Below are 23,250 nucleotides of genomic sequence, written 5' to 3'. Positions count from 1 at the left end.
TGGGAGGCAGGAAGGAAAGGCACTAGGAGTCATTCGTCTCAGGCCGGGTATCCCTGTGGACTTTCCTCAAAGACTTTATCAGTTTCCATGAGGAAGGCTCTTTAAGCAAAGCTTGCACACAGGAATCCGCAGCATAGGAGCACTGACCGGCTCCTGGTGACAGCCCACGCTCCTCCATGTTGGTGCGCTAACTACAGATTGGAAAACATTTCTCTCTTTTTTTTCTTTTTTGAGACAGGGCCTCACTCTGTCACCCAGGCTGGAGTGCCGTGGTGTGATCATGGCTTGCTGTAGCCTCCACCTCCTGAACTCAAGTGATTCTCCCACCTCAGCCTCCTGAGTAGCTGCGATCAGAGGCATGAGCCAGCATGTCAGGCAAATTTTTCTATTTTTCTGCAGAGACGGGGTTTTGCCATGTTGCCCAGGCTGGTCTCAAACTCATGGGCTCAAGTGATCCTCCCACCTCTCAAGGTGCTGGGATTGCAGGCTTGAGCCACTGTGCCCGGCCAAAAACATTTCCTTGTATGTTTTTTCTACTCATCTGTCTATTTCTAACTAACCTGAGCAAGGGAATGAGGGCCCTTATTTTGACTGATTTCGAGCGAACGAGGAGACCACATGGGTTCAGTACCTTCCACCTTCCTTCATCCTTCAGTCCTAGGGCGGCTTGCACATTTGACCAAGCTTGGCTAAAGACAAGAGAATCGCTGACCAGGAGGGCAGAGGGGGGACTGAAAGGGCAGAGAAAGGGGTGTCCTCTGTGGTCTTGTTTTCAATGCCTAGGAAGGTCTAGAAACACCCGCCAAGCCTTATGAAAGCTGAAATGCTGAGTTCTTCAAAGAAGATGGGCAGGCAGGGCTCTGCTTGGGATGGAAGTTCTAGAAAAACTTTAAAGGGACGTGGGAGTGTGCATCCACACTACAGTGCCAAATTTATACTCACTGTGCCCAGAGAGGGGGTGGTTTCACTCCGTTGCCATCTAGAATTCTAGCATTTGGCTCATGGGAGGTAATTTAAACAAAGTCTAGGTGACTTAGGTTACCAAGGGAACCTGGAAATAGATTGCTGTTTTCCAATAACAGCTCAATGTGGGCCAGGATCTGAAACAGACACCAGAAATACTACCCTGAAGCGAGGCAGAGAGCAAAGCTGAAGGGGCCTTGCCTCATTACCCGTGCTCATGATGGAAAGCAGCACGCAGGTACACTTTCTGTTAAAGGCGGGGGCCTTGGTGGTGGCCACGTGAGTCATTAAGCTCATGTAATCACTGAATAAATGAGCATCATCAATCCACTCAATGCGGCAGCTGTGGAAGGAAGTGGAGCTGGGCTTAGAAAGACGCTGTTTCCCCTCCTTGTTGGCTGTATCTTCATTCACGAAGAATTACAAGACGGGCATCTCGTTCCGTAGCTTTCCCGGGGGTTGCAGACAGGCTTTGATAGATTAACACCTAAATTCAAACTCCTGTTGTTGCCAGATTAGTGTGATGGTTTTTGCATTTGGACTTGGTCAGAAGCATAAGGGCTCCACATGAACCCAGTTAGCTGGTTGAGGTCTCCTTGCTCACTACGGAAAACAGCGCTCAGTGTCTTCTGTTTATGGAAGGCCCATTGCTCATTTTACACTAGAGGCAAATCAGTGTTTGGTTTTTAAGTAATGGAACCAGAATTCTTCTTCTTTTTGAAACAGAGTCTCACTCTGTCACCCGGGCTGGAGTGCAGAGGTGTGACCTCAGATCACTGCAACTCCACCTCCCAAGTTGAAGCGATTCTCCTGTCTCAGCCTCCTGAGAAGCTGGGATTACAGGCCTGTGCCACCCTGCCTGGCTAATTTTGTATTTTTAGTAGAGACGGGGTTTCACCATGTTGCCCAGGCTGGTCTTAAACTCCCGGCCTCAATCGATCTGCCGGCTGCAGCCTCCCAAAATGCTGGGATTACAGGCATGAGCCTCTGTGCTTGGCCTGAAACCAGACTTCTAAGATGTTGGAGGAGGTACATGTGATTTACAATGTTTATTTTGAAAAACCTTTATCTTTAAGACTAAGAAATGTATTTTTTATGATTATTTTTCTGGTTTTACTGGAAGGTAGATAAAGGGAGTGAGAACATACAAGCAGAGAAGGGGATATTTTCTTTATAAAGTATGTTTTATAGTTTCCTGACATACGTAGCCCCAGATGTCTTTTAAGCGTTGTCAATATTTTCCTTTTGGGAAAGTAAGGAAAATGAAGGTGTCATATTTTGTATCACTCTTACATAAAGCCTTCTCCTATGAAGTCATTTCAGCCTCCCAGTTGATCTCCAAAAGCAAAGAGGGAAAACGTCTTTGGAAGTAAATTTTTTATAAATAAATGTTTATGCCAGTGAGTCAGTAGATGTTTGCTGGGTGCCCAGCTCCCCTCCTCATCCAGGTGCAGACTTCTTTTTTTTTTTTTTTTTTAGGCAGGTTCTTGCTTCGTAGCTTAGGCTGGAGTGCAGTGGCACAATCCCAGCTCACTGTAACCTAGAACTCCTGGGCTCGAGTGATCGTCCCGCCCCAGCTTCTGTAGTAGAGGCATTACAGGCATGCACTACCATCCCTTTTTTGTTGCAGAGATGGGGGTTTTGCTATGTTGCCTGGGCTGGTCTTAAACTCCTGGCCCCAAGCATTCTCCCTGCCTCAGCCTTCTAAAGTGCTGGGTTTCAGACATTTGTACAGAGCCAGCCTTTCTGCCTCTTCCTGTCTCTCTGCGGGGGCCTGGACAGTCTCTCCACCCTTATAGTTAGCTTTGGAACTGGTGGGAGGGGAGGAGGTTATAGGCAATACAGGACAGAATTAGAGCAAATTAGGTCCATGGTATCAAAACGGATCGCATGTGAATTGGCTCAATTCAATTATAGCTAGTATTCTGGAACATTGTACCATTCTCTGTGTCATCCAAACATGCAGCCATAATACAGATTCCATAACGGGTACTGGAGAGCACCAAATTTATCCGTTGTTTATTGGAAAATGTTTAAACTATTCCTCTCAGTCCAGAGTCAGTTGGCCATTTACATTTTGGCAGTTTTTTTTTTTTTTTGAGATAGCGTCTCACTCTGTCACCCAGGCTGGAGTGCAATGTCATGGTCTTGGCTGGCTCACTGCCACCTCTGCCTTCCAGGTTCAAGCAATTCTTCCACCTCAGCCTCCCGAGTAGCTGGGACTACAGGCTTGTGCTACCACATCTGGCTAGTTGGCCGGGCTGGTCTCAAACTCCTGACCTCATGATCTGCCTGCCTCATCCTCCCAAAGCACTGGGATTACAGGCGTGAGCCGCTGCACCCAGCTCAGAGCTTGTTTTTGAACATACTGGACATAAAAGGCAGAGATGGGGTGTCTGCCCCTGAGCATGTCCCTCCTTTCCACGCTGCTGACCTTTCTTCCAGGACACCTCATGCCCTCTGGGGGTGCCCTGCTCTTGGCAGGGGGTGGGGCTGTGTGAGAGTGGCTGTGGTCTGATTGGCTGGGGTAGAGCCACACCCACATTGGGATTCCCAGGTATTTCCAAACCACTGTTCCCTCTGTGTTGACTTGGTAGACCTCAAATAGTTATTTTAAAAACAAATACATTATTAATATCAGTAATCATGCCAATCCCTCTTCCACCTGTCTAGAATGTGTAATTTCGTGCAAACAGGAGCGAGGAAGGCTGATCTCATAGTTTGTTGGGTGTGATTTTGTTTGTTTTTAGGGACAGCGCTTAGGCAAATGTAGAGGAGGGAGAACTGATGTAGGTTCCAGCGATTGACCAGTGGCAGGTGACGGTCAGGAGACCTCATTCTGCTCTCGGTGCCCCTGCCAACCAGCCGTGTGAACTGGCAAGCTCTCTTCTTCCAACAGAACTTGCAAAGTCTCCTCATCTTTACGATGATGGGGCTACACTGTGTGGTTTCTCTGGGCATTATGGTTCTGAGGTTCCATCTAAAATGTCTTCAGACTCCTTGACACGGAGGCTAGCGGCTCTCCAGCCAGATGAGCTTGCCTTCGGCCCCGAGTGCACTGTTTGCATCACTCTTAAGGAATTTAGAATGTTCTTTTGACACAGCCTCACGACCAACACAAACACACTCCCTTAGAGCCCTCCGCCTGATTTCTCGTTCTCAGCAGCCATTGGATGTGTCTGTTTATTTGGGAGGCCGTGAGCATCTAGACACAGAGCCAGGCTGCCAGTTGTTAATTCTAGGGCTGCTACTTCCTGCCTGTGTGACTCTGGGCAAGATACTGCATTGCTGTGAGCTTCGGTTTTTTTATCTGTAAAGTTGGGATAATGCTAGCACCTACTCATAGGACTATCAGGATGACTAAGGGAATTTACGTTCTTTCTTCCCCACTGAGAGGGTGAATAAATGAATGGGTAAATAAATGAAGCCCGGTATTTCTTTACCATTTTATCCCAAAGAGTTTATTTTCATAGTACCCCTGTGAAGTAGCTTTAACCTGTCTTCCTCTGAGAGCACCCCACTTTGCAGCTGAGCCCTGGATCCCCCATGTGTGAACTTGTGAGCTCTTTCTGTTCCTTTAAACATGATCAGGCTAGTTCCTGGATACCTTACTTTTCCTCCCCAAAACCAGAGTCAGGATGGCTTCTGTCCAAGGCAATAAATAAATTTTTTCTCTTTTTTTTGAGAGACAGTTTTGCTCTTGTTGCCCAGGCTGGAGTGCAATGGCGCAATCTCCACGCACTGCAACCTCTGCCTCCTGGGTTCAAGTGATTCTCCTGCCTCACCCTCTTGAGTAGCTGGGATTACGGGCATGTGCCACCACATCCAGCAAATTTTTATATTCTAGTAGAGACCAGGGTTTCATCATATTGGTCAAGCTGGTCTCAAACTCCTGACCTCAGGTGATCCTCCTGCCTCGACCTCCCAAAGTGCTGAGATTACAGGTGTGAGCCACCATGCCTGGGCAAAAATACATTTAAAGGAAAGAATGTGTGATCATAAAGAAATTTAGGGAAAAACTTGGGGGATTTGAATATAATCTGAGTATTAGATGATATTAAGTGATTGTTAAAATTTTATTGGGTATGTTGATGGTTTTGTGGTTCTGCAGAGGACATCTCTGATTTTTGAAGGTGCACACTGAAGTGTTAAGTGGTAAAAAGTCATAATGTTCCCCTCCCTGTGCCCACGTTTTCTCATTGTTTGACACCCGCCTGTGAGTGAGAACATGTGGTGGTTGGTTTTCTGTTCTTGTGTGAGTTTGCTGAGAATGATGGTTTCCAGATTCATCCATGTTCCTACAAAGGACACGAACTCGTTGTTTTGTATGGCTGCATAGTATTCCAGGGAGGGGAACATCACATCTGTTGGGGGTTGGGGAGCTAAGGAATGGACAACAGCGGGCAGGGAGGCTGGGGAGGGAAAACACTGGGAGAAATGCCTGATGTAGGTGACGGCGGGGGCAGGGGTGGGATGGAGACTGCAAACCACCATGGCACGTGTGTACCTATGCAACAACCCTGCGGGAGGTGCGCATGTACCCCAGACCTTAAAGTACAATTTTTAAAAAATGTCATGATGTTTGTGATTTTAAATACTTCAGAAAAAAAAATGTAAGTATGGCACAGTGCTCACTGGTACATCCAGATGATGGCGTACATAAAGCGATTGTACTGTTCCCCCCCTTTTCTGAATACATGAACATTTTCAAAATAAAACATCAAGTAAATGAATGAATGAATGAAGCTGACTGTGCACAGGGGGCTGGCGTGGGCCTCTCCGTGATGTGCAGAGGTGACTGGTCCTCTCTCTCTGCACCTGGCAGGATCTCCCTGGAAGACCTGAGCCCGAGTGTTGTGCTGCACATGACCGAGAAGCTGGGTTACAAGAACAGCGACGTGATCAACACTGTGCTCTCCAACCGCGCCTGCCACATCCTGGCCATCTACTTCCTCCTAAACAAGAAACTGGAGCGCTACTTGTCAGGGGTAAGTGCGACCCTAGAGGCGATCACCTCTGCTCTCCGTGGGAAAAAGAGCTCCTACAGCCAAAGTGTTTCTCAGGTGCTGACACTTGATCCAAGTTGCTAATTTAATCTACTGTGAGGCTGAGTTTGCTGAATGTGGGTTGGAGTGGTAGCTAAACCTGCTTCTCAGGGAGTGCCTTTTATCTGCGATGGTTTTCAAATGTCCTCCCACTGAGTTAAGCCCTGGGCAGAATTGGGGTGGGGGGTTCAAGCCTCTTTCTCCTTCAGCTTCTCTGTTGCCTTTTTAAATTGTTGTCGTTCTGCTGCCTCTTAGCTCTTTGGGTTCCCCATGTTGGAGGCGTTGGAGGCTTTTCTGGTCATAAAACTCAGGTAGCAGTGCCTCTCAGGTGTTTGTCTCTAAAATATCGTATTATACGTGAGAAAGCCACTATTTAGGTTTAACTTCTTCAGAAAATGAGAACAAAATTGGACTTCTCTGGCCTGACTATGGCACCTGCCCTCGGCCTGGGTGTCAGAAAGTCCAAGTGTCCAGTGTCACTTGCCAGGTACATGTGGCGGTTCCACAGTGTCGGGTGGCTGGTGGGACCCTGACACCTTGTCCCTTCATCATTTATGTCACACGCAGTTTCTGTGTGCCTGAGTAAGGGAATTTATGTGCCTTGGTTGTGACCAAATCGTCTCTCTCCAAATGGACAATGGCTTAAAAAGAATCCCACAGGCCAGGTGTGGTGGCTCACACCTGTAATCCCAGCACTTTGGGAGGCTGAGGCGGTTGATCACCTGAAGTCACTGAGGTCAGGAATTTGTGACCAACTTGGTCAACATGGTGAAACCCTGTCTTTACTAAAAATACAAAAATTGGCTGGGCATGGTGGCAGGTGCCTGTAGTCCCAGCTGCTTGGGCAGCTGAGGCAGGAAAATCGGATCCAAGACAATATGGATTCTTCATACAGCAGCTCATGCTTTTACTTGGAATGGTGGGTGCTGACCAGCTCTAACAAGGAGTCAGCTGAAGAAATTCAGAACAGGAAGCCTATCTGAAATTTGAGCCTTCGCTTTTGTGAAGGGCCACCTCTTGCACCTTGACATCTGATGGCGTGGAATTGTCACTGTTAGGAAGACATTTGCCATCCAGAGCACGTGCTATTTGAAGTCATGTGATAGCCCAATATGCCACCAAATTGCACTAGGCAGTAGGCTTAGAAACCCTTTTGAGGTTTCTGTATTAGAGTTAAGAGGAAACTCTACCTGCAGTTGGGGAAATGATAATCTCCCTGGCCTGGTGGAGATGACCAAATTAATACCCAGAGGACAAGGTGGTTGGTGTTAGCAAATTGATTTGGGAGCTGTCTAGAAAACATTGCTGAACATATGAAGAGGCTCTATGGGAGGTTGGTTAAACATTTGGATGAAAGTGTAGATGTTTCTAAGCTGATTTAGCTCAGAATATTGGCTAGATTTTGCTTCAGCAGGAAATTATCCACAGAACTCCTGTGTGTGTGTGTGTGTGTGTGTGTGTGTGTATGTGTGTGTGTGTAAACCACCAAGGGAAAAATCTACATGAGAAGAAATAAAAGGCTTTAACAATGTTTTATGGGGAGGAAAAACGTGTTGTGTGTGATGGGGTGGCACCTCTCTGATGGGGACAGAGTCATAGCTTTGAGTTAGATTTCACAGATGGTGTCACTGTGGCTGCCTTGCTCATAGAAAGCTGCTGAAGAAGAGATGTCAAATCCAGAAAGTGCTTTCAACATGTAATATATTATTTATTTTATTTTATTATATGATAAGGAGAGATTAAGAAAATCTCTTGTATCACACAGCAGTTCTCTGTCCTGTCATCATGAAGAACATAAAAGACGTACTAGATTTGAAGCTGTTTCTCATTTCTCTTTAAAAACATTTTTTTTTTGAGACAGCTTTTTTTTTTTTTTTTGACAGAGTCTCGCTCTGTCAGCCAGGCTGGAGTGCAGTGGTACGATCTCAGCTCACCGCAACCTCTGCCTCCTGGGTTCAAGTGATTCACCTGCCTCAGCCTCCCGAGTAGCTGGGATCGCAGCCACGTGCCAACATGCTTGGCTAATTTTTGTATTTTTATTAGAGAAGGAGTATCGCCTTGTTGGCCAGGCTGCTCTCAAACACCAAACTTCAAGTGATCTTCCCACCTCAGCCTCCCAAAGTTCTGGGATTATGGGCATGAGCCAAAGCACTCAGCCCTCTTTTTTTTTTTTTTTTTTTAATTTTGAGATGAGGGCTCTCTCTGTCACCCAGGCTGGAGTGCAGTGGCATGATCTCAGCTCACTGTAACCTCTGCTTCCTGGGTTCAAGCGATTCTCCTGTCTCAGCTTCCCGAGTAACTAAGACTACAGGCATGCACCACTGTGCCCAGCTAATTTTTGTATTTTTGGTAGAGGTGGGGTTTTGCCACATTGCCAGGCCGGTCTCGAACTCCTGAGCTCAAGTGAGCTGCCTACCTTGGCCTCCCAAAATGCTGGGAGTACAGGTGTGAGCCACCATGCCCAACCTCAAGCTTCTTTCTCATCCTTTAAAATTTCTATTTATTATCTATCTTATAGTGTACACAATATATTCGTACAATGTTACATGCTTATAATTTATAAATATGCATATATTGTAGGTGCCTACTTAGAAGTTTTTCACACATAAGGGATCAGGGTCATACCATTTGGACACCATCATGCTATAGGGGATAAAAGTTAAGGATTTAAATGGTCTTCAGATAAAAGGAAGAAAAGAGGGTTCATGCCCTGATTTTCTTTTTCAGATGATGAATACTGTTCAAAACTTATTCAAATGTGTTTTCATGAAACGACCTATATTATAAGGTTGATGATTTCACTTATTAGAGAATGACATTGTTACTTTCCAAGTAAGTTAACAGTTTCAAACATTCATCTTTGTATTTTGAGACGGAGTGCAGTGGCTCTGTCTCATCTCACTACAACCTCCACCTCCCAGGTTCAAGTGATTCTTCTGTCTCAGCTTCCTGAGTAGCTGGGTTTACAGGTGCCTGCCACCACGCCCGGCTAATTTTTGTTTTTTTAGTAGAGATGGAGTTTTACCATCTTGGCCAGGCTGGTCTTGAACTCCTGACCTCGTGATCCACCTGCCTCAGCCTCCCAAAGTGTTGGGATTACAGGCGTGAGCCACCGCGCCCGGCCCCAAACGTTCTTCTTTTGGTGGAACTAGTTCTTTGGCTGCTGACCAAATTAAATGGAGGGGTTTTAGGATTTAAAAAACTTTCCTATGGCTACGTCCACATTTAGAGATACAAGCTTTGGTCAGTCATGCTCTTCTTAATTACATAGCTCATGCCAAAGAAGAGAGATATTTTGTCTGAAGCCTTTTTGTCTTTTAAAAACAAAACAAAAAGAGTCTTACTCTGTCACCCAGGCTGGAGTGCAGTGGCACAGCCACGGCTGACTGCAGCCTCAGCTTCCCGGGCTCAAGTGATCTTACTGTAGTCCCAGTTACTCAAGAGGCTGAGGCAGGAGGATCCATTGCGCCTGGGAAGTTGAGGCTAATTTTATTTTTTTGTAGAGATGGGGTTTCACCATGTTGCCCAGGCTGGTCTTGAACTCCTGGGCTCAAGCAATCCGCCAGTCTTGGCATCCCAGAGTGCTGGGATTACAGGTGTGAGCGATCCGCCTGGCCTGAAGCTCTTAGGCTGTGTCCTGATGTGCCTGGGTGTGTCGTCAGCTGCTGCGTTTCTGCCTGTCTGCTTTTCCCGGCATCAAGGCTGCAAGTGTTGCAAAGCAGAGCGTGGCTTTGTCTTCTAAGAACATTCTCTGGAAACAGCTGGTGTCATTCTAACGGGAAAAGATTTTGGGGTCGTTTTCAATTAAATTTATCTGTTTAATTGATTGAAAACATTATATGTATTTATCTTGTACAACATGATGCTTTGAAATATACATGTTTGTGGAATGGCTAAATCAAGCTAAATAACATATGCATAACTGCACCAATTTATTATTTATTTGTGATGAGAACATTGAAAATCTACTCTTTTAGCAATTTACAAGAATAGAATACACTATTATTAACTATAGTCACCACATTGTTAAATACTGCCTTGAATAATTTTCCCCGTTTAACTGAAATTTTCTGTCTTTTGACCAATATCTCTTCTGTCCACTTCCCTCCACTCCCTTAAGCCCCTGGTAACAATTATTCTACTCTCTACTTCTATGACCTATATTTTCTAGATTCCAGGTATAAGTGAGATCATGCACTCTTTGTCTTTCTGTGCCTGGCTTATTTCACTTAGCATAATGTCCTCTAGGTTCATCCATATTGTCAAAAACGACAGAATTTTTCTTTGAAGGTTGAATAGTATTTCATTATATATATGTACATTATATATACATTATATATATACATATATATATGCACACTTTCTTTTTTGTTTTTTGAGACGGAGTCTTGCTCTGTCACCCAGGCTGGAGTGCAGTGGCACAATCTCAGCTCAGTGAAACCTCAGTTTCCCGGTTCAAGCAATTCTTCTGCCTCAGCCTGCTGAGTAGCTGTGACTATGGACACCCACCACCATGCCCAGCTAATTTTTACATTTTTTTTTTTTTTAGTAGAGACAGGGTTTCACCATATTGGCTAGGCTGGTCTCGAACTCTTGACCTCATGATCCACCCACCTCGGCCTCCCAAAGTGCTGGGATTACAGGCGTGAGCCACCGCACCGGGTCCTACACACTTTATTCATTCATCCATTGATGGACACATTAGCCATATCTTGGCTATTGTGAATAATGGTGCATTGAACATGGGGGGGTGCATATGTGTCTTCAGTATATTGATTTCATTTCCTTTGGATATAGACCCAAAAGTGGAATTGCTGGATCATGTGGTAGTTCTACTTTTAATTTTTTGAGGAACCATACTAATTTCCATAATGGTTGTACTAATTTACATTCTCACCGTCAGTATGCAAAGTTTCCGTCTTCATATCCTTGCCAACATGTGGTATCTTCCATCTTTATGATAAAAGCCATTCTTACAGGTGTGAGGCAGTACCTCATTGTGGCTTTAATTTGCACTTCCATTATGATTGGTGATGCTGAACATAGCTATTGGCCATTTCTTTCTTTCTTTTTTTTTTTTTTGAGATGGAATCTCGTTCTGTCACTAGGCTGGAGTGCAGCAGCACGATCTCAGCTCACTGCAACCTCTGCCTCCCAGGTTCAAGGGATTCTCCTGCCTCAGCCTCCTGAGTAGCTGGGACCACAGGAGTGCGCCACCATGCCTGGCTAAGTTTTGTATTTTTAGTAGAGACAGGGTTTCGCTGTTTGGCCGGGATGGTCTCGATCTCTTGGCCTTGTGATCTGCCCACCTCGGCCTCCCAAAGTGCTGGAATTACAGGCATGAGCCACTGCGCCTGGCTCCTATTGGCCATTTCTATGTCTTCTTTTGAGAAATGTCTCCAGAACCTATGTGCATTTTTTAATTGGGTTGTTTTCTGGCTATTGAGTTGTTTGCATTCTTCACATGTTCTTTGTCAGATGTGTGGTTTACAAATATTTTATCCCATTCCATAGGTCTCTTTACTCTGTTGATTATTTCCTTTGTTGTGCAGAGCTTTTGAGTTTGATGTAATTCCATTTGTGCTTTTGTTGCCTGTGCTTTCGGAGTCACGTACAAAAAAATCATTGTCCAGACCAGTGTAATGGAACTTTTTCCATAGGTTGTCTTTTAGTAGTTTTACAGTTTAGGGTCTTACGTTTAAGTCTTTAACTCATTTTGAGTTGACTTTTGCGGATGGTGTGAGATGGGGTCTGATTTCATTCTCTGTGGATACCCAATTTTCTAACACCATTTATTTAAGAGGATCTCCTTTCCCCGTTGTATGTTCTTGGTAGCTTTGTTAAAAACTAATTGACCATATGTGCATGGATTTATGTTTAGGCTCTCTTTTCTGTTCCGCTGGTCTATGTGTCTCTGTTTTTATGCCAGTATCATGCTGTTTTGGTTCCTATAGCTTTATGGTATGTTTTGAAGTCAAGTAGAGTGATACCTCAGCTTTGACTTTATTGTTTAAAATTACTTTGGCTATTCAGGGTCTTTTGTGGTTTCATACAAATTTTAGGATTTTTTTTTCATTTCCGTGAAAAACATCATTGAAATTTTTATAGGGATTCCATTGAATCCATAGATTGCTCAGGATAGTATGGACATTTTAATCACATTAATCATATTAATTCTTCCAATCCATGAACATGGAATCTTTTCATTTACTTGTGTCTTCTTCGGTTTCTTTCATCAATGCTTTACAGTTTTCAGTGTACACATCTTTCACTTCCTTGGATACATTTATTCCTAAGCATTTGATATTTTTATGGCTATTGTAAGTGGCATTGCTTTCTTGATTTCATATTTGAATAGTTTGTTATTAGTATATGGAAACACTATTGATTTTTGTATATTGATTTTGTATTCAGCAACTTTACTAAATTTGTTTAGTAATTGAAACAGTTTTTTGGTAACATCTCTAGGGTTTTCTATATATAAGATCATCTGTCTGCAAACAGGGAAAATTGAACATCTTTTCCAATTTTGATTCCTTTTATTTATTTTAACAATTTCCAAAATATTTTATTTTTATTTTTTCTTCAACTTCTAAGTTCCAGGGTCCATGTTTAGAACGTGCAGGTTTGTTACATAGGTAAACATCTGCTCTGGTGGTTTGCTGCACGGACCAACCCATCACCTAGGTATTAATCCCAGCATTCATTAGCTGCTCTTCCCAAGGATGCCTTTTCTTTCTTTCTTTCTCTTGCCTAAGTGTGCTGGGTAGGACTTGCAGTATTATGTTGAATAGAATTGGTGAGAGTGGACTTCTTTGCCTTATTCCTGAACAAGTTGTCTGTGATGACTAATTTACTCTAGTTGGAAACACTTGCTCGCCTAGAGTGTGGATTCTCAGACCGGTTGTGAGTTTTATGATGTCTGTTTCACATTTAATGCTTAAATCATAGGGCTTGCCTAGTCTGAGAATCCATACTCTGGGTGAGTGGCTGTTTTTAACTAGAATACATTAGTCCCTCCAGACAACTACAGTGGGTCTGCTCAGTAATTTCCACGCATGGCTAATTTAATTGTACTGTATGTACCGTCCCGGTAATTAATCTTATCAACCAATTATTTACACCCCGTGTATAATCTTGAAGCCCAAACTAGTGAACTAAAAAGTAAAATGTTATCTCTTCATTGTCATTTCTTCCCTTCTCTCTTGGTTTCCTCTTTTTAAAACGAAGAAGCGTGTATTTTAAGATAGAGAGCCTGTAAGGGCATTCATTAACTGTTTATTGGTTGATTAATTAATTAATCCATGATTTTATTTTACCCATTTCCAGACAGGATTGCACCTACCTCAGCTCAGGTGCAGTTGTTTATCTTATTCTTTGAGTTATATTATGAATTGTTGTGGCTTTCATTTGGGTGGTGGTGGCAGGGAGCTGTGTGTGTGTGTGTGTGTGTGTGTGTGTGTGTGTGTGTGTGCTGTTTTAAAATAAAGCAAACAAGCAAGATCCATGCTCTATGCAGTGGTTCAATAAAGTAAGTTGGCCAGGCAAGGTGGCTCACACCTGTAATCCCAACACTTTGGGAGGCTGAGGCAGGCGGATCACGAGGTCAGGAGTTTGAGACCAACTTGGCTAACATGGTAAAACCCTGTCACTACTAAAAATACAAAAAATTAGCTGGGTGTGGTTGTGTGCAGCTGTAATCCCAGCTACTCAGGAGGCTGAGGCAGGAGAATTGCTTGAACCTGGGAGATGGAGGTTGCAGTGGACTGTGATCATACCACTGCACTCCAGCCTGGGTGACAGTGAGACTCCATCTAAAAAATAAGTAAACAAATAAAAATAAAAAATAAAATAAGTTATTCTTTCCAGCTCATTTTCTTGCTTTCTGCGTTTATGTTTCTGAGTAGTCTTATAGCACAGATAAAAGAACTGAGGCCTTCCAAGGGGCAGCAATTTACCCAGGGTCACCTGCCCTTTGCTGGCCGCAATAGTAACACAAGTAGGTGGCCTGACTCTGTGCCCAGGCTCTCCTGACGCCGCATCCTGCCTGCAGGCCATCCTGGGGTGAGACTTCGTGTTGCAATTTACTGGCCTGCCACATATTTCCTGCATTCTCTTGGTGCTGGTTTAAAAATTAATGACTGCTTAATGGACATTTCTATTTCTGAGAGTTGAGCTGTGCTTTTTCCTTTCTCCTCTGGTAGAAATCTGACATCCAGGACAGCCTCTGCTACAAGACCCGGCTCTACCAGATAGAAAAGTACAGGGCCCCCAAGGAGTCCTACGAGGTGAGTGACCCCCAAAGCAAACCCCAGGGTCTCTTAGGAAGTGTGGATTTCCATTTGCAGTAATTGGAAAAGAAGCCAATTACTGTGGGACACTGAAGTAGCAAAAGACACAGACTTATGCTCGTAACTGAGCCCTTGAGAAATGGTTTACAGCGGAACCAGCATCGCGGCGTCTGAACCGTGGTTCTCAGCTGTGGCTGTGGCTGCGTGTTAAAGTCACCGGGGGCATTTAAACATCTGGATGCCCAGGCCGCACCTCAGACCAATTCCATTGCATCTGAGGAGGGGAGACTCGGGTATTAGTAGTTTTTTAAAGCTCCCTGGATGTTCCAATGAGCAGCCAAAGTTGAAAACCACTTTCAGGATCTCCCAAAATGAAAATGAGATGCTCAGTGTTTCACTCATCTATGAGCGAAACTAGCAAAAATGGATCTCATAGAAGTTCAGAGTAAAACTGTGGTTGTTAGAGGCTTGGAATGGCAGGGGGAAGGGCGGGTAGAGAGGGGTTGCTTGACGGACACGAAATTACGGCTAGACGGAAGGAATAAGTCCTCGTGTTCTGTGGCACTGTAGGGTGACTACAGTGAACAATAATTACTGGCATATTTGTCAACTATAACACATATACTGGTACCAGACACACTATCTAGTCCTTTTCCACATGGATATCGACCGTATTAAGCCTTCTTAACATTACACAGCGCTTATAGTCGTTCACCGGACATAGCACATCCAAGTCAAGAAATTTCTCACCAACATGGATATCCCCTACCAGACTTTAGTCTCTTAACCTACCAAGCTCCGAGAAATCATCATCCCACTCAGGCGTGTTACCCTTCTTGCTCCAGGCCCATAACACTTGGAGGTGACTATCATGAAACTATACCTGGCATCTGGTTCTTACCTCACGGCCATAACACTAAGATCGCCCACAGGTTCCCCTTTAAATAAGACATCTCGATGGATCAGTGACTGTCACCCTATTAACCAGTCACAGGAGCATAGAGTAACGTACTGTATATATTCAAAAAGCTAAAAGAGGATTTTGAACATTCGTAACACAAAGAAATGATAAATATTTGAGGTAATAGATGTGCTGATCGCCCTGATTCGATCATTACATATTGAATACATGGATGGAAATATCACTCTCTGTCCCATAAAATAGATGTATAATTATTATGCATCAACTAAGAATAAAAGGGAAAAATGCAAATGCTAGGAAAGAATGAGATGCTTAAAAATAGAGCCGAGTGTAACACGTGGCATCAGAAGAAAGTGAGCGAGGAACAGGAAAGTTTGGGATGAAGCAGGCTTTCCTGGCCAGCTGTCCCTGGTGACCTGATATGACCTGGGACATACCTGAGAGAAAAAGACCACAGCTCTTTTATTTCAGAATAAAAACTAGGCACCTGTGCCAAATTGTCTTAAATTTGGATCCCACACCCATGTTTGTTAGGAGACTGTGCCTGTGAATTCCAGATCGAGGGAGAGGGTCAGGGGTGGGGTGCCAGCTCAGGGCCCCTCATCTACCTTTTGCCAAGTGAGTTCTTCTTTCTCAGTAATTTTCCTGGGAACCCCCTTCCCTTTCCCCTCTGGAGCCCCTTCCATGTCCTGAGTGTCCTTGCCACAGGAACCTCTCTCCTGGGACACCCAGGTCTATTAGTCTGTTCTACACTGCTAATAAAGACATACCTGAGACTGGTTCATTTATAAAGGAAAGAGGTTTAATAGACTCACAGTTCCACATGGCTGGGGAGGCCTCAAAATCATGGTGGAAGGTGAATGAGGAGCAAAGTCACATCTTACGTGGTGGCAGGCTAGAGAGAGCATGTACAGGGGAACTCCCTTCATAAAACCATCAGATCTTGTGAGACTTACTCCAATGAGAACAGTATGGGGAAACTGGCCCCATGATTCAATTATCTGCACCCAGCCCCGCCCTTAACACACGGGTATTATTACAATTCAAGGTGAGATGTGGGTGGGGACACAGCCAAACCATATCACCCAGAAGTTTTTTCATTTGAGAAGGGATCAAAAAGGAATCCTTTGTTTATGCCCCCATAAGGTCACTGGGCCTGGCCTCTCTCCTCTTTCTTTTTCTGACATGAAGTTTTCATCCTGATCTCATGAGCGGCTCACATTGCTCTGGAAGGATCTTCTCTGGGCTTGTCTTGCACACAGGGCTGCAGTGAGGCAGGGTGGCTACCGAGGCCCACGCTGGACTCCTGGGCAGCCAGCTAAGCAGGTGTCCAGGGAGGGCCCAGCTGTCATGACACCATGACAGGGAGGGCCCCCCTGCAGGGCCCCAAGTGCGAATGTGACATGAGCTCAGGAGAGGGACCCGCCCCCAGCATTGAGGTGGGCAATCGCATGGGTCTCCATTTCAGACAGACCCTAGGGCAGAGGGAGAAGAGAAACTGACAAAGACAAGGGCTGGGGGTGGCCGGGCAGGAGGCAAGCAGCCAGGAGTCAGTGATGCCAGGGGGACTTCAGGAACAGAGGAAAGGTCACCTGTGAAATGGTCAGCGGTGTTGACTGAGCCGCTAGTTGTCCTGAGGATGTTAGACAGAACAGCTTCATGAAGTGCCAAAGGCAGAAGAGAGATGGCATGGTTTTGGGGGGTGGGGAGAGGGGAAGTGAAGTCAGCATCCACCTCTCCATAAGTGACGCTGCAGTGAAGGGAGAGAACATGAGCTTGACGGAAGGATGCTCAGGGCTGGGGAGGAATGGTGGGGCTTAGCCTGGACCCCAGGCTGCATGCCCCCTTCCTCAAGACAGGCTGTGGGGCACGGGGAAGATGAGGGTGGAGACAAGCCCTTTGGAAGGTGGGTCTTGATGGCAGGAGCTAAGCCGAAAGCCCAGGTGTGCGGAGAGCCAGGTGCCCCCTGAACTCTAGAACCCTCTGGCCAGTTGCTTACTAACCCCTTCTTGCATGAATGAAGGGGTCTCAAATCTAGCACACTCTGAACAAGACTCTCCCCAGCCCCTACGTCCCCTCTCTATGCATGGCAGCCCCTTCCTCCCCACAGTGCAGGGAAGAAACCCAAGTCCTTGTCTTTGACTCCCTGTTACTCCCGGAGCCAGCCCATCACCAAGTTCTACCAATCTGACTGCGAAACCCTCCAACCCCTGCCCTCTCTCCGCCTCCCTCCCCACACCTGGTCCCAGCCTCATCACTCTCTCCTGGACCTCGGCTATGCCCTCCTAACCGATCCTCTTGCTTCTGGGGTGGTGGCCCACCACTCCCTCCTGCCTGACCTACAGAGCGAGCTTTTCACCCTCACACCGCATCATGTCACTTTCCTGCTTAAAACCTTTGGAGGCTTCCTTCACCTGCCAGGCAGACTCCGTGCCCTGTTGCCCTGTGTGGTTCAGCCCTAGCTGGCTTCTCCTGCCTTGTCCCCCAGCCCCACGGCACCCCCCCCCACACACAGCGCTGCGTCCGCCCTGTGCTCAGTCCACAGCCTTTGGGCTTGCTGCGCTCTCTCTGCCTGTGGGGGCTGTGCAAAGGCTGCTCCCTGTTCCAGAATGTTCTCCCCGCCCCTCTTTGCTAAACCTCAGTGTCTTCAGATCCCAGAGCAAGGTCACCTCCCCATGGGTCCCTGCTGTTCCCTGATCTCTTACCCCATCTGCCTGCCGCATTCCACATCCTAGGGCCAGGCCCACTTGCTGTTTGTTTGTTTCTGGGTTGTTTGATTAACATTTCTCCCTCTGGGCTGTGAGTTCCAGAAGAGTAGAGTCTGAGTCCCTTTTGCTCCTCACAATATTCCCAGAGGCCACACGATGCCTGGCATGTAGTAGGTGCTCAATAAATATTTGCTCAATAAGCAAATGGAAAGATCAAATGGGCCCTGACCAGAGTCTCACAAAATGGGGCTTTTCCATCCTCGGTGGGCCTGGGAGAAGCCACCCCAGGGCAGGGGTGGAGTTGAATGGGCACAGGGAATAGTGGAGAGGTTTCAGGTTGTGTGCATACCGGGGTGTGGCCCAGGGCTCGTGTCTCCAGGGATGTCATCAAGCCGCGTCCGGGCACTGAGTGGAAGCAGTGGCCTCTTTCTTCCTTTTGATTCCAGTTCGTTTTCTCCTAGGAGACAAAGGAGCTGAATTAAGTTGCAAAAACTTCCCTCTTGGGGTTACCAAGCAGTGATTATACCACTTGACCATTTTCTCTCTCTTTTTCCTATCGAAGGCAGAGACTATTTCTCATCTGAGAACACCTATCGTGTGTGCCCGAAAGATTCCCTCCCTCCCTCCTTTTTCTCTCTTTTCTTTCCCCTCCCTCCCTCCCTTCCTTCCTCTCTCGCTTTCTTTGCTTTCTTTCTTCCTTCCTTTTCTTCCTTCCTTCCTTTCTTCCTTTCCTTCCTTCCTTCATTTCTTTCCTTTACTTCCTTCCTTCCCTCTCTCTTTTTTTCTTTTCCTTCATTCCCTCTCTCCTTTCTTTCTCTCTTCTTGCCCTCCCTCCCTTCCTTCCTTTTCTTTCTTCCTTTTTTTCCTTCCTTCCCTCCCTTCCTCCCTCCTTTCTTTCTCTTTTTCTCCCCTCCCTTCCCGTTTTTCCTTCCTTTTTCTTTCTTTGTTTCCAGCCCAAGCTGGAGTGCAGTGGCACAATCACATCTCATTTCAGCCTTGACCTCCCCACCTCAGATGAGCCTCCCACCTCAGCCTGCCTAATAGCTGGAACTACAGACATGCACCATTATGCTCAGCTAATTTTTTGTAGAGAGGGGGGTTCACCGTGTTGTCCAGGCTGGTCTCGAACTCCTGGCTCAAGCCATCTGCTTGCCTCAGACTCCCAAGGTGCTGGGATTACAGATGTGCGTCACCCCGCCCAGCCCAAATTTCCACATTTTTAAAGGACACCAGTCATACTGCATTAGGGCTCACCCTAATAACCTCATTTTAACTTGATTACCTCTGTAAAGACTCTCTCTCCAAATAAGGTCAAATTCTGAGGTCCTGAGGTTAGACTGTAACCTTTGAATTTTGGGAGAGTACAATTCAACCCACAACAGGGATGAAACGTTTAAAGGCAAATATTAAAATGTTCACTTTGTGTCTTATTTCGAAATCTATGCAACTTTATAAAATACAGTTCAGAATCAGATCCAGCAGTCTGTGCTGTTAGACATCAGAAGTGCAGTTACTTGGGTGGGCCCAGTGGCTCACACCTGTAATCCCAGCATTTTGTGAGGCCAAGGTGGGTGGATCACTTGAGGTCAGGAGTTTAAGACCAGCCTGGCCAACATGGCGAAAACCTGTCTCTACTAAAAATACAAAAATGAGCCTGGATTGGTGGCGTGCACCTGTAATCCCAGCTACTCGGGAGGCTGAGGCAGGAGGATTGCTTAAACCCAGGAGGTGGAGATTGCAGTGAGCCAAGGTTGTGCTATTGCACTCCAGCCTGGGCAACAGAGTGAGACTCCAACTCAAAAAAAAAAAAAAAAAAAAAGAAGTGAAGTGTCATTACTTTTGGGGACAAGTGATGTGTCATTACTTTTGGGGACAGAGTGCCTGGGAGAGGACATGGGGTGGCAAGGAGCACCCTCCCGATGCTGGCTGTGTTCTGTTTCTTGATCTGAGTGCCATTTCTGTGGGTGTCTTTGCTGTTTGAGAAAACATGGAGCTGCTGACTTCTCATTAGAGCACCCCTCCATACGGCGCCTTCGAGTTTAATAAAGTGTTTACCTAGAAAATCTATTCAGCACACGAGTTAGGACATCTGCTGCCTACTTTCAGGGAAGTTTCAGGATTTGCTTTCTGTCTATGAAAACTGAAAGGAATAATTCCTAACCAGAGCTGCAGAGGTGCCGGGGAAGAGTTTAGGGAAAAAAATAACAGGTGCAGATTCTTGCGTTGTTGAAGGATGTTCCTTTTCACAGGCCTCTCTGGACACCTGGACGAGAGATCTTGAATTCCATGCTGTGCAGGTAAGAACTTGGAGAATTATTATGTATTCGTCGGGGTTCTCCAGAGAAACAGAACCAATAGAGTACGCAGAGACAGAGACCGGGACTGAGACTTAATTGTGGGGTTTGGCAAGTCTGAAATCTGCAGGGCAGACCAGCAGGCTGGATGAGCTGATGTTGCAGCTTCAAGTCCAAAGCCCAACTAGAGGCAGAATTTCTTTTGCCAGAAGACCTCATTCTTTTTTTCTTAAGGCCTTTGACTGATCGGATGACACCCACCCACATTATGGAGGATAATCTACTTAAAGTCTACTGATTTAAATGTTAATCACATCTTTGTTTATTTATTGAGATGGAGTTTCACTCTTGTCGCCCAGGCTGGAGTGCAATGGCGTGATCTTGGCTCACTGCAACCTCTGCCTCCCAGGTTAAAGCGATTCTCATGCCTCAGCCTCCCAAGTAGCTGGGATTACAGGTGCCTGCCACAATGCCTGGCTAGCTTTAGTATTTTTAGTAGAGATGGGATTTCACCATGTTGGCCAGGCTGGTCTCGAACTGCTGACCACAGGCCATCCACCCACCTCGGTGTCCCAAAGTGCTGGGATTACAGGCGTGAGCCACTGATCCCAGTCTGTTAATCACCTCTTTAAAAACACATTCACAGAATCATCTAGACTGGTGTTTGACCAAGCAACTGGCCTAGCCAAGTTGGCGTATGAAATTACCCATCATATATGATCCTAAGTGTTGGTCAGTCTCTGCCCAGGGCACAGGCTCTGCCAGCCCTATCCTTATCCAGAATTAAAACACGCAGAATCCTGTTGTGAGTGGGTTTAGCAGAATCCCTTCAGAGCACATTGGTTCTCGCTATGTGCAGTTGACTGTTTTTTATCGTCTTTATTGTGTTGCTACAGCTGTACACCCTGCTATGCATTTCTGTTTCCACCAGGATGAGAAGTGGGGTTTGCAGCTATCTAGAGCTTCCTGGCTGGATGGCCTAATTTATGAACGAAGCCCTCTTTTTTTTTTTGAGATGGAGTCTCACTCTATCATCCAGGCTGGAGTACAGTGGTGTGATCTTGGCTCACTGCAACCTCCGCTTTCCAAGTTCAAGCTATTCTCCTGTCTCAACCTCCTGAGTAGCTGGGACCACAGGCACATGCCACTATGCCCAGCTAATTGTTGTATGTTTAGTAGAGATGGGGTTTCGCCATATTGGCCAGGCTGGTCTCAAACTCTTGACCTCAAGTGATCTGCCTGCCTTGGCCTCCTAAAGTGCTGGGATTCCAGGCGTGAGCCGCAATGTCCAGCCCAAAGTCTTGTTATTATCAATTTAATTGTAGGTTTTTCTGCAGCAAAATCAGGTTTCCCCTTATGTGATGGGCAACAAGGAACTAAAACCAACCAGCCATGACATCTGGTCCCTGGGCCATCCCAGGTGGTAGCAGTCAGCACTTGGTTCTGACACACCAAACAGCTTGGAGAGGCTTACTAATCATCAGAGGGAAGGAAAGCTTCAAAAAAGCCCATGTGGAGCTGGACTTGATAGAGTTACTCAAAGAAAACTTGCCTCAGCTCCCAGGGTTCCTCTGCCACATGCGGGAAGAGGCAGGTTTCCCAGGCAGCCATCCATTCTCCGGCCTGGGGTGGTGAGGATTCGAAGCAAGCATTGGTCCCTGTTAAATGCATGCATTTGCTGTTCAGGAGATAAAACAGGTGTGATCTGTGCTCATTGTTATCCTCCCAGAGCTGGGAAGGATCCACACTTTTGGTTACATATGGGGAAACACCTCCCTCAAGGAGAAGTGAATTGTCCAAGGTCACCCAACTGTAACATGCTCTCTCACGTTCCGGAGAGAGCAAGGAACGGATTCCAGACTTCTGGACTGCCAAGCTATGACCATGGCTGGGATTCTCAGGTGCAGCACCTACGGCAGCCAAGCTGGGAAAGAAGTGGGCCGTGTGGGTCTTTGGAACACAGAAGCCTGTGGTCATTCTTCAGTGGCCATTATACCCCAGCTGCGAAGCCAACAGGGAAGACTCCGAAGGGACCAGCTCTCTGGAGCTCAGGCCTCAGAGGCTGAGGATGGGTTTCTCCCTCCTGTGGCATCTCCATCTCCTCCATGGGACAATACACAACATTAAGGGTCTTGGGTAAACGATTGTTCATGGGGCCGTGTTTTCAAAATGTCCCACTTTGTAAATATCCATGCACATCTGCAGTGGGTGGAAACAGCGGATAGAGAACAAGAAGCTGTTTAGTGTACAGCTTGCCTCTGGGGCCTCATGTGGCCTTTTCTCTGATCTGCCTCGGGGGATTTGGAACTGTGCCATGAAGGTGCAAGAAGACGGACTTCGAACCGAGAGCTTGAATCCCATCGCCCACCCTCAAGTCCACGTGGGTGCTGGAGCATCGGAGGGAAGCCAGGCATCTCTGCAGGTGGCAGCCTTGCCGCGTGCAGAGCTTGCTTGTGGAAGGGGGATGTGATTAGTCCCCCTGAAGAACCGTTTCCGTTATGTAAGGCAATGTAGCATCCTGCTCCCTAGGAAATTTCTTTTGGAGAAATAGGCCATGCAAATGAAAAAGTCTAATTTGGGTGATTGGTTGCATTTGGTGACATGTGCTTGGAGGGCAGGGAGATTGGCTGGTTATAAATAAGCTTGCTTTCTCTGGGCTGTTGACCCTTCTGCTTGGAGTGACTCTGAGGTTCATCCCCAGTAGGGAGCAGCTAAGGGTGAATTCTTGATTTCCCTTTAGAAACTGGTTACTATGAAATCCCTGACTCTCTGCTGAAGAAGGATGTTCTGGGGGTTCTTGGGGACATACCAGGGTGTAGATCTTGGGATAAAGTTTAACAAGGGTGGCCTTAGCAGGATTTCCTGGAACTTTCTGTCTGGGGGTGTATTTTTCTTTTTTTCTGCCTCCATTGCAGCTTTCTGCTCATTGCCAAATACCCGCCTTGTCAGCAACAGGAGAAATTTGGTCTTTCAGGCCAACCTTGTTCTCTTTCCACACCAAACTCCCACGCATTACACACCACTGGG

General features: G+C 46.2%; 1 protein-coding gene across 1 annotated transcript in view; it reads left to right on the top strand.

Annotated features, from left to right (window-relative positions):
- Positions 1–23,250, top strand: part of HUNK (hormonally up-regulated Neu-associated kinase) — a 131,248-nt gene that overhangs the window by 99,175 nt on the left and 8,823 nt on the right. The window contains exons 7-9 of the mRNA XM_032277044.1: positions 5,789–5,951; positions 14,213–14,296; positions 20,179–20,226. Coding sequence (XP_032132935.1) covers positions 5,789–5,951; positions 14,213–14,296; positions 20,179–20,226 — 295 coding nt within the window. The remainder of the gene's footprint in view (positions 1–5,788; positions 5,952–14,212; positions 14,297–20,178; positions 20,227–23,250) is intronic.

The sequence above is a fragment of the Sapajus apella genome, unplaced genomic scaffold (assembly GCF_009761245.1).
Source record: "Sapajus apella isolate SASKATOON/1434 unplaced genomic scaffold, GSC_monkey_1.0 scaffold8, whole genome shotgun sequence".
In the NCBI taxonomy this organism is placed as follows: Eukaryota; Metazoa; Chordata; class Mammalia; order Primates; family Cebidae; genus Sapajus; species Sapajus apella.
The sequence above is the reverse complement of the archived record's forward strand: the minus strand, read 5'-3'. Positions and strand labels throughout refer to the sequence as shown.